This window comes from Neophocaena asiaeorientalis, unplaced genomic scaffold (assembly GCF_003031525.2).
Source record: "Neophocaena asiaeorientalis asiaeorientalis breed wild unplaced genomic scaffold, Neophocaena_asiaeorientalis_V1.1 scaffold1, whole genome shotgun sequence".
Classification (NCBI taxonomy): Eukaryota; Metazoa; Chordata; class Mammalia; order Artiodactyla; family Phocoenidae; genus Neophocaena; species Neophocaena asiaeorientalis.
Genome location: NW_020171981.1, coordinates 120895 through 136647, shown reverse-complemented (window position 1 = coordinate 136647; position 15753 = coordinate 120895). Strand labels below are relative to the sequence as shown.

The following is a 15753-nucleotide window of genomic DNA, read 5'->3' as shown; positions in this document are numbered from 1 at the left end:
ACTAGGTGACGTCTGGGCCCCGCCCATCCGCTCCTCCGGGTTTCCCAGCCAGCGCGCCGTTGCCATGGCAGCAGGGGGCGTGGCTGACGTCCGGCGGCGTTTCCTGAAACATGGCGGCTCTGGAAGCGGCTGCTGAACCGGTAACGGGGGTAGCGGCCGTTGGACCAAAGGCGAAGGACGAAGAGGAGGAGGAAGAGGAGTCGCTTCCGCCGTGCGAGGCAGTGCGCTGGGCGCCGGTGGGGGCGGTGGCAGAGGCCGGGCCCGGGGCGGCGGCGTTTTCGGAAGAGGCGGCGGTCGAGGAGCCCGGAGCGGCCCCGGGCTCCCCACCGGACTCGCCGGGCCGGACGCTGCGGCGGCTGCGGGCCGAGCGGCGGCGGCTGGACTCGGCGCTCCTCGCGCTGTCCTCGCATTTCGCGCAAGTGCAGTTCCGCCTGCGGCAGGTGGTGCGCGGGGCGCCGGCGGAGCAGCAGCGCCTCCTGAGCGAGCTCGAAGACTTTGCTTTCCGCGGCTGCCCTCACGTCCTGGGTTACGGGAGCCCAGAGGACCCCGCCAACGATGATGGCGACGGGATGCCGGGGGACCGGCCACGGTTGCGGGGCGAGGATCAGGTGAACAGCTGGGCCGCGCCCCGAGGGATATGGGAATAGAGGGGTAGGTGGGCGGCGATGCTAACGCGGACGGAGGTAGCACTGGTGAGAAGCCGGCTCGTCTAGGTGGCTATGCGTGTCCCAGAAGAGACCAGACAGGTGTTCGGGACCTGCTGAAAGGCAAGAGGACAGAGAGGCCTGGGAAGCTGACGGTGAGAGGTGTTCACCAAAGGTGTGGGAAGAGATGCAGGTGTGATGAGGTGAGAGGCAGAAGAAGGATGAGCGAGGAGAGTGTTCAGAGGGCAACAGAGCAGCCAACTGAAACAGTGCTGCTCCCGCTCACCTTGCCGTCGCCTCAAGAACCTAAGCCCTCAGCATATTTGCTGTTAGAGTTCTCCGACCCTGGAGATTGAGAAAATTGCTTAGAGAAGAGCAAGTGAATTGAAATCCGTGGAAATTTACATGTACTCCCTGTCCGTGCTTTCCTAGAATCTAGAGAATGTCTTTAATCTTCAGACTCTTGTCTGGGTGAGAGCTTTGGTGAACAGCAAGGTCTCTTAGTAATTGTAAGAAACACAAGTCCTAATTATGTGAATTTCCTAATGCTGGTATTTTAAAACTCCTTCCCCATCCTACTTAATAACTAGGTATTCTAAAGGAAGCCCCTTTGGTAACTGTGACAAGATTCATTCAGTTAGTCAACACTGAATGCTGAGAATTTGTATGACAGCCCCAGGAGACATTTCCTTACGGTCTTTGAACCTCTGGAAGTGCACAATTGTAGATAGCTTGTTGAAAGAGACTCGCTGTTTTTTCTCCACCTTCTTATTTAGGTTACAACCCATATGTGGCTTTCTTCCCACTTAAATTGATTTTAACCAAGAAGACTTATCAGTAGCAGATATTGACTTGCTTATTTTAATCTGAAATGTTTCCAGTGCAGTCCTGTGTTTACTGTTCCACCCTTCTCTCCGTATACCCACAGCTCCTTGCACAAGTCCTCAAGTCCCCAGACTTTTTTTTTTTTTTTTTTTGCGGTACGCGGGCCTCTCACTGTTGTGGCCTCTCCCGTTGCGGAGCACAGGCTCCGGACGCGCAGGCTCAGCGGCCATGGCTCACGGGCCCAGCCGCTCCGCGGCATGTGGGATCTTCCCGGACCGGGGTACGAACCCGTGTCCCCTGCATCGGCAGGCGGACTCTCAACCACTGCGCCACCAGGGAAGCCCAAATTGCCAGACTTTTAAGGAACAGGTAGGATAGAAAGAATTTCTGTGGTCAGGCCCTGTTCAGGAGTGAGGAGCACCAAAGATTTGTTGTGGATGTGGTGCTCTTTTGGTTGTCCGTTTTTACTTTTAGAAACAGTGTACAACTTAAAAAAAAACAAAAAACTGTAGCGCTCAAAACACCTAATAAGCAGCTGTAATCTTGTGTGCATATATTGACACATGAACAGGTGGTGCCAAAGTGGGGACATGTTAGAACCAAACGATTTACTACTTATCAGTTCCAGTTTTTTGTTTTTTTAACCAGTATTTTCTCTCGCTTCATACTGGAAATTATTTCTGTTATTTCCTGCCTTGCACCAGAGCTTATTGTTCTCACCTAGTAAACATGTTTGCCCACACTCCAGTAAATCGCATACTCAGTAATTACCATGGCAGGTAACAGTGTTTAGCAGACACACTCATGAAAATGGAATCAGGATCTATGGCTGGTTTCTTTCTTCTTTGGCTTCATAATGTTGGGATGGGATACAATGAAAACAAAAACAAAGTTTCCCTAGTCCTTTCCCTTTGGGCTGGTTAGACAGCTTTTTCCGAAAGAGTTCATTATTTGGAATGTGGCCTTCTGAACCTGATTGCGTTCAGTAACATACAGCAAATGTGTACTGAGAGCTTACCCTGTGCCAGACACAGTGCTAGGCCCTGGGCGTAGTCAGGGCCTTTGCCCTTAAGGAGTTCATAGACTTGGGGAGACAGAATCCTAAACATGTTAATCATTATAATGTGACATGAGCTAGAGTAGAAGTGTGTACAAAATACGGAGGAAGTGATTGGTTCTGCCTGGGGCAATCGAGGAAACCTCATAAAGAATAGCTAGGCCACTACGTTGGGGAGAAGAACAGGGTTCTAAGAAAAAACCACGACACTGGGAAAGCTTTGGAGAGGCAGTATCCCCTGAGAAAAGGCTTGCTTTCATATTGAGCAAAGCTAAAGCAAGGGGATTGCTTTTTAAATAGATAAACAAACAGTTAATTTGTTGTTTTTCATTTGTTCTCTCTCATACCTTACTTCTGGAGGCCTTGGTAAGTACCATTTAAGATTATAGACATCTAGTTTAAAATGCAGCCTTACACCTGTAAATGATTTGCTAGTTTTGCTTTGTTTTGTTTTTGATACTCAAAAAAGGCAAGGAAGAACCAGTTTTTGAGAATACATTGGCAAGGCTTTATCTCTCCGAAGGGTTTTTCATCATTTAAATGTAGAAACTACCTGGTGGCCAACAGTGAGAAAAGGTGTCACTGGTCAGGGAACTTTATCGAACTTTTTTTTTTTTTTTTAAAACCTAATTACCTTCTCACCCCTATTACTTGACTTTGAATTTTTTTCACTGCCCCAGGTACCTGTGTTTGTTTGATTTTGCAATACATTGGAGGCACTTTGGACCTTAAGAAAACTGATATGAGTTATAAAGCCTCTCTGTACACCCTTACCTCCAGATTCTCTCGCAAAATTTGGCTGTAGCAAGTATTCAGGACTTGTTCTGTGGTAATTGGCTCTGGAGGATGGCATGTTTAATTCCAGGGAGGCTGTCTTGGCTGAGATAAATTGTGTCAATCTTAACTAGACCTGAGGGGGTGGGAAGCAATCTTAATGAAAGGCTCCATTGTACTTATATCCTATTTCCAATGAAGGACAAACACTTTCTTAAAGAAAACACGCATTTAATAAATTGCCCTGATGAAATAATTATTCTCATTTTTTAACGTGTCCCATGAATTCTGTATTTCATTCGGGTTACTTGGAAACATTTTATATTTTACTAGTCATTATTGGCTTAAGAGAATTCATAATGTGCCCTGACTTTTTCTTTTCCTGTGAAATCAACCCAAATCTTTTCCCATCTTAGAGTGAGCAGGAGAAACGGGAACATCTGGAAACCCAAAGGGAGAAGCAGAAGGAACTGATACTGCAGCTCAAAACGCAGCTCGATGACCTGGAGACGTTTGCCTATCAGGAAGGCAGTTACGACTCCCTGCCACAGTCCGTGGTCTTGGAAAGGCAGCGGGTGAGCAGATCCAGAGGCGCCTCCTCCACTGCCTCGGGTTACCTTGTCCCTTCCAGCGTTCACAGGACAGCCTTGTCCAGCTTGCTCACCCTCAGCCTCAGTGCTGGTCCATATCAAAGGGAAATTTTGCTGCTACCTGGGACCAGTCTTTATTCACATGTGGAAACACACATGCCAAAGTTTTCTAATGTGATGATTGAGCTCTTTTTTGCTTTTTTGGTGGCTATTATTATTAATAATAGTAGTAATAAATAATAATAACAGCAATAATTTCTTTCATTTGATCATTGAAACCGTTCTACTTGGGCACTTCATACGATGTAAACTAGTTTTCTCCCCCAGCACCAGTCAATAGATATTCCAGGAATCCTGACTTTAATGCTGTATTTATTAAAGCAACACCTGGGCAGACAGGTAAATCTGTTAGTCAAAACACAGTCTCCGTTACATGTTTGTCTCTCTGGAGCTGTGATGTGGCTGTTTTTCTGGCAGGGCTGGAGTTATACATTATCTGGTTTTCAAATTGTTCCTCATGTTGTCACTAGGATATTTTGGTTGTAACACGCCTGGATGTTTCATAGAGCTTTTCCTTTAGTTGCCTAGAGTAGTAAGGCAAGAAGGGATGAGAAGGACTAGGAACTAAGGGAAATCAGTATTTATTCTCTTGGAGGCCATGGGGGAAGCTAACTATGGGGCTTTTGGGATCATCAGCCACCTTGGATCATTTACACTGTTGTTCTCTTGAGTGAAATTTACCTGGCCTGGTAGAAAATTTGCAGTGAGAGGAGCCATTTCTGTCAGAGAGGAACCAGGGGTCCTTGTTTCTATAAGAGAAGTAAAAGGCCTGTGCCCTCACCTTGATCAGCAGTTGCACCATTTTTCTCACAACCATTTTTCTCACAAATTTGATTTCCATTTAAGGGTAGAAGGGAGGCACATACTAAAGATTCTCCTTCTTCCGAACCCTCTCCCTGAAAATTCCAAAGGGTGTGCTCATGGCTTGTAGTCTTGATAGGTGATCATCGATGAGTTAATAAAGAAACTGGACATGAATCTGAACGAGGACCTCAGTTCACTGTCCACTGAGGAGCTTCGGCAGCGTGTGGATGTAGCTGTAGCTCAGATCGTCAACCCAGCCCGAGTGAAAGAACAGCTGGTTGAGCAGCTGAAAACTCAGATCCGAGACCTCGAGATGTTCATCAGCTTCATCCAAGGTCAGAGGAGGGATGGAAAGAGAAGGGTGGCTGGATGTCATCATAATTATATGTATTCTGAGTACTAACACCTAAAGGTGCCAGTCCTTGATGTATATGTAAGAGGTTTGAGCACTCGGTAAGGGAGCCAGCATGGTGGAGTAGAAAGGACATGGATTTTAAAACCAGAGTTAAAATCTCAGCCCTGCCCCTTACTGGCTTCATGTCCTCCGTAGACTAATGAGGTTAGGCAGGTTCCTGACCTCTTCAGTCCCGCTCTCCTCCTCCATAAAATGAAGAGTCATGCTTCCTTCACTCAGCAGTTATTTATTGAGCCAGCTAGTATGTGCCAGTCACTGTTCCACACGATGAAATACTATTTGTAAAAGTCTTGTCACGTGGTGGGCACTAGTAAATAGTATTTCGCCTTTAAAAACCTGCCAAAAAGAGGCTAAATAAATGTCTCCTCTTTGTAACCTCTGATTGCAGATGAAGTAGGAAGCCCATTACAGACAGGTAGTGGACACTGTGAGTGCAAGGCCAGTGGGAAGACAGGAAAGGGCTCCTGCAGAACTGGCAGCAGCAGACCACCTCCGGGAAACAGCAAAAGTAAGTACAGCTTCCAGAATGCGCAAATCTATAGAGACAGAAAGTAGATTAGGGGTTGCCTAGGCTGGGGGATCGGGGAGAAGTAGGGAGTGGGAAATGCCAACGGTACACGGTTTCTTTGGGGGATGATGGTTGCCCAACTCTGTGAATATACTAAAGCCACTGAATTACACACTTTTAATGGGTAAGTTGAGTGTTATGTGAATCATATCTCAAAATAGTTATCACTAACCAAAAAAAGTAAGCCCAGCGACATCCTAGGTGGCTCTTGGCTTCACGTGGGACCCATGCTGTGGCTCAGAAGCAAGACTGGATCTCAGCTGGTGACTTGCTGACTGTCCCTCTGACCACTGTGGCCTCTCACTGATGAGTCGTTGTGTTTTCTACGCAGCGAAGGCAGAAGACATGAAGAGCGTTCGCGAGACAGGGCTGCACCTGATGCGGCGAGTGCTGGCGGTGCTCCAGATCTTCGCCGTTAGCCAGTTCGGTTGCGCCACGGGCCAGATCCCGCGGACCCTGTGGCAGAGGGACCAGGCTGACAGGGACTACTCTCCCTTATTGAAGAGGCTGGAGGTGTCAGTAGACAGGGTGAAGCAGCTGGCCTTGAGGCACCAGGCACACGACCATTTCAGCAGCTCCGCCAGCCTCCAGGACCTCTCTCTGGGAGGCAAGGATGAGCTGACCGTGGCTGTGCGGAAGGAGCTGACTGTGGCCGTGAGGGACCTGCTGGCCCATGGACTGTACGCCTCTTCACCGGGGATGAGCCTCGTCATGGCCCCCATCGCCTGTCTGCTGCCGGCCTTCTCCTCGGCCCCCGAGGCCATGCACCCCTGGGAGCTCTTTGTAAAGTACTACCACGCTAAGAACGGCCGTGCTTACGTGGAATCCCCCGCCCGGAAGCTCTCACAGTCCTTCGCCCTGCCTGTCATGGGAGGCACTGTGGTGACGCCCAAGCAGAGCCTGCTGACAGCCATCCACGTGGTGCTGACAGAGCACGACCCATTTAAGCGCAGCGCAGACTCGGAGCTGAAGGCCTTGGTGTGCATGGCGCTGAATGAGCAGCGCCTCGTGTCCTGGGTGAACCTCATCTGCAAGTCGGGGTCGCTCATCGAGCCGCACTACCAGCCCTGGAGCTACATGGCACACACGGGCTTTGAGAGTGCCCTCAACCTGCTTAGCCGCCTTAGCAGCCTCAAGTTCAGCCTCCCTGTAGACCTGGCTGTGCGCCAGCTCAAGAACATCAAAGATGCCTTTTGATGAGAATGCCCTGGCCCCAGACCAGCTCTTGCTCAGTAAGGATAGATGGTTAGTCTTCTAGGATAAGAGCAAGAATTAGGAGGAGGGGCTAAAGACATTTTCCCTAGCCAGATGATGCGAAGTCTCTCTCCCCCATCAACTTAGCATCTCAGAAAGATATGCTGGAGACCCTCTTGTTAAAAGGTTCTGCCCTGGTGTGTAACCACGGTGTACATGTGAGCACATATACTTGAGCCTGTTGAAAAGAAGTCAGTCATGGCACACACTCTTCACGCCATGTCTGATTTGTAGAAAATCCGGGTTGCTGTAACCATTCTCTTCACGGTGGTGAGGGACAGCATGAGTGAGTTGTTGGTCCTGGAAGACATACAACTTAAGCCTCCTGTCAGTCAAGTTGCGAGCCATCTTCCTTCACTTGAAGCAGGTTTGAGACAGTCCTAGGTCAGAATTCAAATTCCTTTTGTGAATACTGATGCCTCTTTCTTCCTGACCCCAAGGTCAGGGGAGGCCGTGTGTGTTCCATAGCTGCCTCTAAAACCAGGAGTGGGAATATCTGAGAACAACATTTCTAAGGGTGTTTACCACAGTTGATTTTTTTTTTTTTTTTTTTAATTTGGCTGCGCCGAGCAGCTTGCGGGATCTTAGTTCCCCGACCAGGGATTGAACCCCAGGCCCACAGCAGTGAAAGCACCAAGTCTTAGCCACTGGACCGCCAGGGAATTCCCCACAGTTGATTTTAATATGAGCCCTTTTTCGTGTAGAGGTAAGAACTGAAATCTGTCCCTGACCACGTGGTCCTTTCCTCACAGCCCAGATGATGGTCTTTCGGTTTTGGAGCTGGTTTACCAAGACAGCCACCATCTGGTACCATGTCCTCTGGCGAGTAACCTTTCCTCTGCGCACCTCCCAGCTTCTCAGAAGGAGACGTGTCCAAGGTGTGTTCCACATGTCCTGGAGACTGGATGGTGGAGGAGGTCTGACCACGTGATCATACTACAGCGTGGGTAGGAACTGTGGCAGATCACTGGTGACAAAGAAGGGGCCTGGCATTTCCTTGTAGAACTGACTCTAGACTGGTCCTATTGGGTCTCTTTTAGCCTTTTTAGTTCATATTTGCCATTCAGCTTGCATCCTGCTCTGAGACTGACCAAAAATGAGCAAAGTATATCACCTTCTGGAAAGCCACGTGGGTTCCCAACACTACTGACTTACCATCGTTTCATGTATTTAATTGCCAGCTGCGGTTCGGGTCTGCACTGTTATGTAGTGCATTTTAACTTAATGTTTGCAGTAAGATATTATTTAAGATCTATTCTTGATCATTCATTAGAATTAGTCCTCCTTCACGTGAAACAGGATAAGTGTAAAATGTTGTGAAAAATGGTATCTGTGGTTGCTAATAAAATCATAGTATTTTGTGTAGCTTCTCTGCAAACACCTTAGAGACTGTTGGCTTTGGTTTATAAGTCTGGGCATTGTCAGCGTATCTGATCCAGGTCAGTATTTCCTTGAGCAATGCCTGGCTCCTGGCATCTCTGCCTCTTCTCTATCCCCTGCACTGGATCAACTCAGCTTTGGTGGTGTTTCCCCCACTATCCCCCTTGAACAAATTCATGAGGAAGTGTCGTTGGCATTATCATCCCATCTTGCCCAGACCTACAGTCCTATCCCCACAGCAGATCTCACCGCACATGCCACTTTAGGAATTGGCGCTTTTAAATTCACTTGTCTGGATACCATTTAGGGTGGGTGATAAGTGCTGTAGTCATACGGCATAGCCCTGGATCACCCCAGTATGTTTTCAATCCTCACAAAAACTGGTATTAAGGCTTTTATGCTAACATGATGAGAAGCATTTTATGTGTGTGCCTTCCTAATTTAATTCTCACTACATGTAAGGCAGGACAATATTATCTGCATTTTATAGCTGAGGAAACTGAACTACAGAGGTTAAGTATTTTGTCCACGTTTACATGTTGGAAGAGCTGGGATTTGAACCCAAGTTGCCTGAATCCAAATCCTATGGTCTTTATACTGTTAATTTATTTACCTCATTGTATCATGCTGCTTCTAGGTATTTTGTTCCTCTCTCTCCTTTATCCACCCCCTCACTTCACCATCACTTTGTGGATGAACAGGTATTTTCCACATGCCTGCCAGAAATTTCAGCTGCCAAAGGACTAGGCTGCAGGGAGATGGGCAGATAGCCATTGCTCTGCCAAGTTCTTCATGAAACTTAAAGACATGTAGAGACAGAGACAAGCCTGCCAGCAGGCCAGCAGTCACGTAGCTGCTAGTCACTGATAACATCTGTATTATAACTGAGGACAGAGGTCTGTGCTTGGCTTGGAGTGAGGCAGACAGGAGGAAGGAGGAGAGGAGGGACTGTCAGCTGAGGTCTAAGGCTATGCAAGAACAGAATGAAAGAGAGCCATGGATATGTATCCAATGAAAGTGCAGGGTCCATTGTATGATCTGAAAGGCATCGTTAAAGATTTCCAAGATGCTCTGCCTTCATTCATTCACTATTGAGCACCCACCAACTGCTTGGGCCAGGCTAGGTGCTCAGAACTTATCTCTCCCTGCCTTCAAGGAACACAAGGTTTAGCAAAGGAGGTAGCAAGCCAATTGGAGATTTGAGTAGCTTGTTAAGACACAAATTGCTGGGACTTCCCTGGTGGTGCATTGGTTAAGAATCCGCCTGCCAATGCAGGGGACACAGGTTTAATCCCTGGTCTGGAAAGATCCCACATGCCGCGGAGCAACTAAGCCCGTGCGCCGCAACTACTGAGCGTGCATGCCACGACTACTGAAGCCTGTGCTCCTAGAGCCTGTGTTCTGCAACGAGAAGCCACCACAATGAGAAGCCAGAGCACCACAATGAAGAGTAACCGCCCCCACACCCTCCCCGCCGCGCTCAGCAAGGAAGACCCAATGCAGCCAAAAATAAATAGTTAAAACAAACAAACAAAAACAACCACAAATTGTTTGGTTCCATCCCCAGAGTTTTTTATTCAGTAGCTCTGAGAATTTGCATTTCTAATAAGTTCCCACTCTTGTTATGCTGATGCTGCTGGTCTGGAGACCACACTTTGACAACCACTGATCCAAACCAACTGAAATATGTTCTATAGTAAAATTAAGTATGGATTGGATTGCTGAGGGAGCATAGAGAAGGAAGAGATGAATTCTGCCTGGGAGAATTCTAGAGTGGCCTTAAAGGATGGATAGGATTTTGCCCAGCTACAGTGGAGGAGAAGAATAACGAAACATGGAACAGCTTGCGTGAAGACCCTGGCGCTCAGAAGGGGTCGGGATCTTTGAGTAGTTGAGCTGGCTGGAACCCAGGTGGTATGTGAAGGGTGTGGAGGAGACAGGAACTTATACTGCAAGGAAGATAGAGAGGAAGGGAGTGAGAGTTCAAACTTTGGTACAGAGAGCCAGCGAAGGATTTCAGGCAGGTAAGTGGCGGACTTAAGAGTTGTGTTTAGAGAACTTTCTAAAAATAAGATCTATAGCTCATGGCTCCACACCAGACCTGAACTGGAATCTCTTCAGTTGGCAATGCATATTTAATAAGCATCCCAAGCAATTTTTGACCCACCCCAAGTTTTCAGGAGGGACTGGAGAAAACAAAGAACTGAAGCTGGATCAGTTAGGGAGCAGGTGTAAAAGGATAGAAAAGATTTAAAAGACATGAGGCAAAATTCACAGGATTTAGTTACTAATTTGATTTGGAGAGTTTTAGTATGTGATAAGAGTTCAAGGCAATGATAAGATTTCAGGGTTTGGTTTCTGTTTTCCAAGAGAGAAACAGCAAAAGACACAAAAGCAGATAAGGAGGCTGAAAGAAGACCATGGAGGTGGAAATGGACAGGGTCGTATGGTGCAGTGGCAAGAGCGGCTTGGGAACGGGGGAACCTTGATCTGCGCCACCAACTCCGTGACTTTGCTGCTCTAGAACTTTCCTCTCATCTTTGAGAGGACAGAGTAGACGATTTCTGAGTTCCTTTATAACTCTACAATGTCATATTACAAATTAAAACAAAACATTTTCATTAAATATAGAAATATAAGTACATAATCAGGGTGATAAACTATTGGAATGAAGTCGTGAGGGCTGCGGGGAAAATTGGTCCCTGGAGAGCCTGAAGAAGAGAAATGATGAAACCCTGATTGTTCCCACGTCTTGCCCAAGACCAATCCTATAGATTCGTCAGTGTTCAAATGAGCAAAAACTATAAGATGGTTTCTCTTTCTCTTGAACTCGGAAGACACCTAAGGAACCATCTAAAAACACTCTTCCAGTAAGTGATGGGAAATAATTCAGTTTGAGAGCCAACTAGACCTGGGTTCAAACCCTGAGTTGATGATCAGAGCCTTAGGCTCTCTAAATCTCAATTTCCTCATGTCTAAATGGGAGGAAAAGACCCAAGATGCAGATTCCTGAGAATTAAATAGCAGTTGACTTACCTAAAGTGTCTAGCATCTTGCCTGGCACAGAGTGGGTACTCAATTTGGTGACTGGGTAAACAGTATGGGCTCAGGAGGACTGCTTGAATCTGAGTTCCCAGCTTGATCACGTACTAGCTATGGATTTGGGGCAAATTACTTAACCTTCCCAAACCACAGGATCTTCAACTGTGGAATGGAGATAACATTACTTATCTCTTATTGTCGTTATGAGGATCAAAAGAGATAATACACGTAAATAGATTAACTTGGCCTGACACAGCGTACACAGCTGCTAGTATCACCATAATCGTCCTTCATCTCCCTCCTTTATTCTGGTCGGAAATGTCTCTGACATCATTAGCCTCTAAATGTTGAGGGCAAGTTCCCTTGTTTGATTGATCTTCGTCTCTTCCTTATGCGTAACTGTACACAGTTGGTACTAATAAATATCCTATTTTGTTTCTTACTGTTCCAAAGCAAATGCAGTAAATTTCAAACTGTGCCTCCCCCACCCGCTAGCGCCAGAAAAAGGAACTACAACCAGGGGGCAGAGGAGCAGCAGCGTCCACGTAAAAGCCTTCCGGGGGAGGCAGAACTCCTTTGCCCTTTCTACTGCTGGAGCTGCTCATAAAGTTTGATTTGAATAAAAAAGCTGCCAGGCCTTCCTTTCCCTTCAAGAGCTTCTTCCGCCCTCAACACAGATTCTGAGCGCCACGCAAGAGGCGGGGAGAAGCCCGAGGGGGCGGGACAGGAAGTGAGGTCACCCTCCCCGGGGTGAAAGGTAAGCGGAAGTGGTCTGTCTTTCTCTGCTGTAGGCCCGAGAGGTTGCTGCCGGTGAGTAGCGGCTGGGGCAGGGTATTATAATCCGCAGCCATCCGCGGCCTGGGGGTCGAGTTGCGGGGTGGTGCCGGGTGCTTTTCATTCCTCGGTCTCTGACGGCTTCGTAGCGGATCCTGTCTTGCGAGCAGGACCTGCGGGCGGCCTGAGCCGAGACGCAGTGAGCGCCGCAGAAGTTTCGGGCCCACAGCCTGAGCTGGCGGGTTTCTGAGCGGCCCCTTCTCTTTTCTCTGCAGACATGGGCAAGTTCATGAAACCCGGGAAGGTGGTGCTGGTCCTGGCCGGTCGCTACTCCGGACGCAAAGCGGTCATCGTAAAGGTACCAACCTCGCGAACCTGTACCCCTTTGTATCCCGTGAATGGGGCGGGCGGGCAACTTGGAATTCAAGACCTAGTTTGGGGGCATTACCCACTGAGCATTGCGAATGGTGGGGGGAGGTGAATGCAGGAGAGCTTTTGAGAGAGAAAGACGCATAATAACAAATGGGAGTTGAATTGGACAGCTAACACCCAACGCGTTCTCCATCAGAAAGGTTTTAAATAATACTAATGGCTAACGTTTATTGAATGCTTGCTTGGTGCCTGGCACTGCCTTATAGGTGTCGTCATGTGCAATCCTTGCGGTAACTATAAGGTTACTTTCTACTGCGAAGGTTTAGAGATGTTAAGTTTAACCTGAGGTCAAACAGGTAGTAAGTGATGCAGCTGGACTCCGTAAAAAGAGGAGAAATTGTTTCTAGTTAAAATGGTCACTTAGCATAATCTAGCCGTTCACTGTTTGCCTTTTACCTACGTCTTTAGCCTTTTATGAGATTTTCCTAAGCTCTGGCCACATACACCACTGCTGTTGACTGTTGGGGACACCGGGGCACCCTTGGTTCCCTTTCCTCCGTCTACCTGAGGCTGGTTTTGGAGTTAGGCAGCCAGGTTTGGAATCCTGCCTCTAACCATTCCTAGCAGTGCAATCCTGGAGGAGGCTAAGAGATGTTAAGTCCTGAGAACTAGTGCTTGGCATATAGCAATCACTTCCTAATTGTTAACTGTTGTTACATTTTAAATCTCTTACCTCCCAGGAACCCTTCCAGATTTTTCCTGGTGGGAAGGAAACCACCCTTTTCCCGGTTACTCTATGGGCATCTAGCATAGCACTTAGAATGTCTGCTTTGTGTCGTTTCTATAATAGTGGGTCTCAGAGGCCTAAGGGTTGAGGGTGTTCTTTCTATACACGCCCTACATCTAGCAAAGGGCCTAAATAGCAATAACATGTAATTGCTCATTCAGAACATTGATGATGGCACCTCAGACCGACCGTACAGCCATGCTCTGGTGGCTGGAATTGATCGCTATCCCCGCAAAGTGACAGCTGCCATGGGCAAGAAGAAAATTGCCAAGAGGTCAAAGATCAAGTCTTTCGTGAAAGTTTATAATTATAATCACCTCATGCCTACAAGGTGAGCGTTTCAAGAATGGGAATGAAAGTGACTTTTTCTAACTTTTCCCACTCTCTGCCCTGCTGAATAAGGAGACAACCTTGTAGCCACTCCAGTGGAAGAGACATCATTTTCAATTTGTCATTTGGCCGTGGTTTCCAGTGTTGCCTCTTTAATCCATCTTGGAAGTGTTCACTTTTCCTGTTGTTTTCTATTGATTTCCCTGACTTGGCAAAGCCGGATTGAAAAACCTCTTCCAAACTTGCTCTTGATCTGTCTCTCTCCTCACCTGAAAATTCTTTGAAGTGTTGAGTAAAGGTGGTTCCATTTGTTTCCAGCCACAGTAAACACAGGCATAGAATCTGGCCTGCCTTCTTCCACTCTCAAGGATAATAGTTATTATAGGGTAGGGTAGTTGTGGGAAACTGAGAGTGAATTGTGAAGTTTTTCAGTGGCTTGAATCTATGTAAATGAGTTTGTTAAAACTGGGCATTTCCAAAGAATATCATCAGGACTTTAGCACAGTTTTGATGATAGCTCCTGTGGAGTCAGACCTTAACATGCCAATGTCCCAGGAGTGGGGCAGAGGGGTGAAGGTCCTGGCAGCATGTGGGCTGCTCCTACCTTCCTGCCGTTGTCCCCAGGTATTCTGTGGATATCCCCTTGGACAAAACTGTTGTCAACAAGGATGTCTTCAGAGACCCTGCTCTCAAACGCAAGGCCCGACGAGAGGCCAAGGTCAAGTTTGAGGAGAGGTAAGTAGGCTTTGGTAGTGAATGCTGGAGTATGGTTTCACTGTTCTCCATGAAGACAGTTTTGTCTTCTGTGATTCCTCCCCTCATTAGTGTCCTTTTTTCCCCCCTCTAGATACAAGACCGGCAAGAACAAATGGTTCTTTCAGAAGCTGCGGTTTTAGGTCTGTCTTGTTTCAGTCATTAAAAATACAAAAATACAAAAAAAAAAAATCCATGTGTCTGCTTTCTTCTTGTTATTAGACTGGGAAAGAACATTCATACGATGAGAGACACTGGGTGGTGGATGAGGGACTGTGGGAAAATATAAAATAAAAGGTACATCGGCCTTTGTGAGACATGGGCTACTTCTGTCCATGGCCTCATAATCCTTTAATGGCCTAACACAGTGGGTAAAATGTCATATTGAACTGTTTTCCCAAAAGAGCTTCTCTGGACATTTTTAGGTGTGGAATTGTTTAAGCATCCCTGGCTTCAACCCATTACATATCTAGAGAACTGTTCCCCCCCGCCCCCTGCCCCGCCGTTGTGACAACCAAAGGCCCCTCTGAGTGGACACCATCTACTTTGGATTAAGAGTCACTAACTTGAGGTGGTTTGTTAAACCAGAGTGCCAGATTTGGTAGGTCAGAATTCAGCATCTTGTCAAGTGATGTTGGTGCTGCTTGGACGAGGACCACACGGGAGAACTGCTCTAGATGGGGATGGACACCAACAATGAAGGCCTGAGCCACAGAGCAGCCATTCCCAGTGGGACCAAGGAGAGGTCCCCAAGTGGTCTGTCTAGCAGAGACAGGCAAGGACGGGTGTGGTTCAAGGGGGTGGGGCTCTGGATTGTCACCACTGTGTTACAGGAAAGGCGTTTGGCCCTTCTATAGCATTTTACTTCTCATCGGACACTTAACTGTGACTGGTGTTACTGATGAAATAGGTTCTCCAGCCAAGCTAATACTAAGTCACTAAATGGAACCAGGATTCAAATGGCCCTATTTGCCAAGCTTCACACTTTGGCACACTTTCAGCTGGGGTGAGGAGTGGGGGCATGAGAAGGGCTCAGTAAGTTACTCTGAGTGGGAAGCCCTGGACTAGGTGAAAATAGAAAACTTACATCCTGCGCTCTTTTATGTGTATTCATTGGACTCATCTCACCCTTAAGTGTTTTTTGGTTTGTTTGTTTGTTTTTTTTGGCTGCGTTGGGTCTTCGTTGCTACACGCAGGCTTTTCTCTAATTGTGGTGAGCGGGGGCTACTCTTCGTTGCAGTGCGTGAGCTTCTCATTGCGGTGACTTCGCTTTTTGGAGCACGGGCTCTAGAGCGCAGGCTCAGTAGTTGTGGTCCAGGGGCTT

At 47.4% G+C, this 15753-nt stretch overlaps 2 protein-coding genes across 3 annotated transcripts; both read left to right on the top strand.

Annotated features, from left to right (window-relative positions):
• Positions 1–110: 110 nt before the first annotated feature.
• Positions 111–8356, top strand: RUNDC1 (RUN domain containing 1). 2 transcript variants are annotated; one of them, XM_024745116.1, is made up of 6 exons: positions 111–608; positions 3717–3875; positions 4891–5089; positions 5558–5677; positions 6069–6969; positions 7744–7858. In XM_024745116.1, the coding sequence occupies exons 1-5, from the start codon at positions 111–113 to the stop codon at positions 6932–6934; spliced, it is 1842 nt and encodes a 613-aa protein (XP_024600884.1). In that variant the 3' UTR covers positions 6935–6969; positions 7744–7858. The 2 variants fall into 2 exon arrangements, with proteins under 2 accessions (XP_024600884.1, XP_024600876.1); XM_024745108.1 differs by having other exon boundaries at positions 6069–8356.
• Positions 8357–12115: 3759 nt separating this feature from the next.
• RPL27 (ribosomal protein L27) lies at positions 12116–14621 on the top strand. Its single transcript, XM_024746041.1, has 5 exons — positions 12116–12223; positions 12463–12545; positions 13508–13677; positions 14301–14411; positions 14524–14621. Exons 2-5 carry the CDS (start codon positions 12465–12467, stop codon positions 14570–14572), a joined length of 411 nt encoding a protein of 136 aa, XP_024601809.1. The 5' UTR covers positions 12116–12223; positions 12463–12464; the 3' UTR covers positions 14573–14621.
• Positions 14622–15753: the final 1132 nt, after the last annotated feature.

Coding starts and splice junctions, on each gene's coding strand:
- RUNDC1 (XM_024745108.1), top strand. CDS start 111: ATGGCGGCTCTGGAAGCGGCTGCTGAACCGGTAACGGGGGTAGCGGCC. Junction 609..3,716: donor GGTTGCGGGGCGAGGATCAG/GTGAACAGCTGG, acceptor TTCCCATCTTAG/AGTGAGCAGGAGAAACGGGA. Junction 5,090..5,557: donor GTTCATCAGCTTCATCCAAG/GTCAGAGGAGGG, acceptor CTCTGATTGCAG/ATGAAGTAGGAAGCCCATTA.
- RPL27 (XM_024746041.1), top strand. CDS start 12,465: ATGGGCAAGTTCATGAAACCCGGGAAGGTGGTGCTGGTCCTGGCCGGT. Junction 13,678..14,300: donor AATCACCTCATGCCTACAAG/GTGAGCGTTTCA, acceptor CGTTGTCCCCAG/GTATTCTGTGGATATCCCCT. Junction 14,412..14,523: donor AAGGTCAAGTTTGAGGAGAG/GTAAGTAGGCTT, acceptor TCCCCCCTCTAG/ATACAAGACCGGCAAGAACA.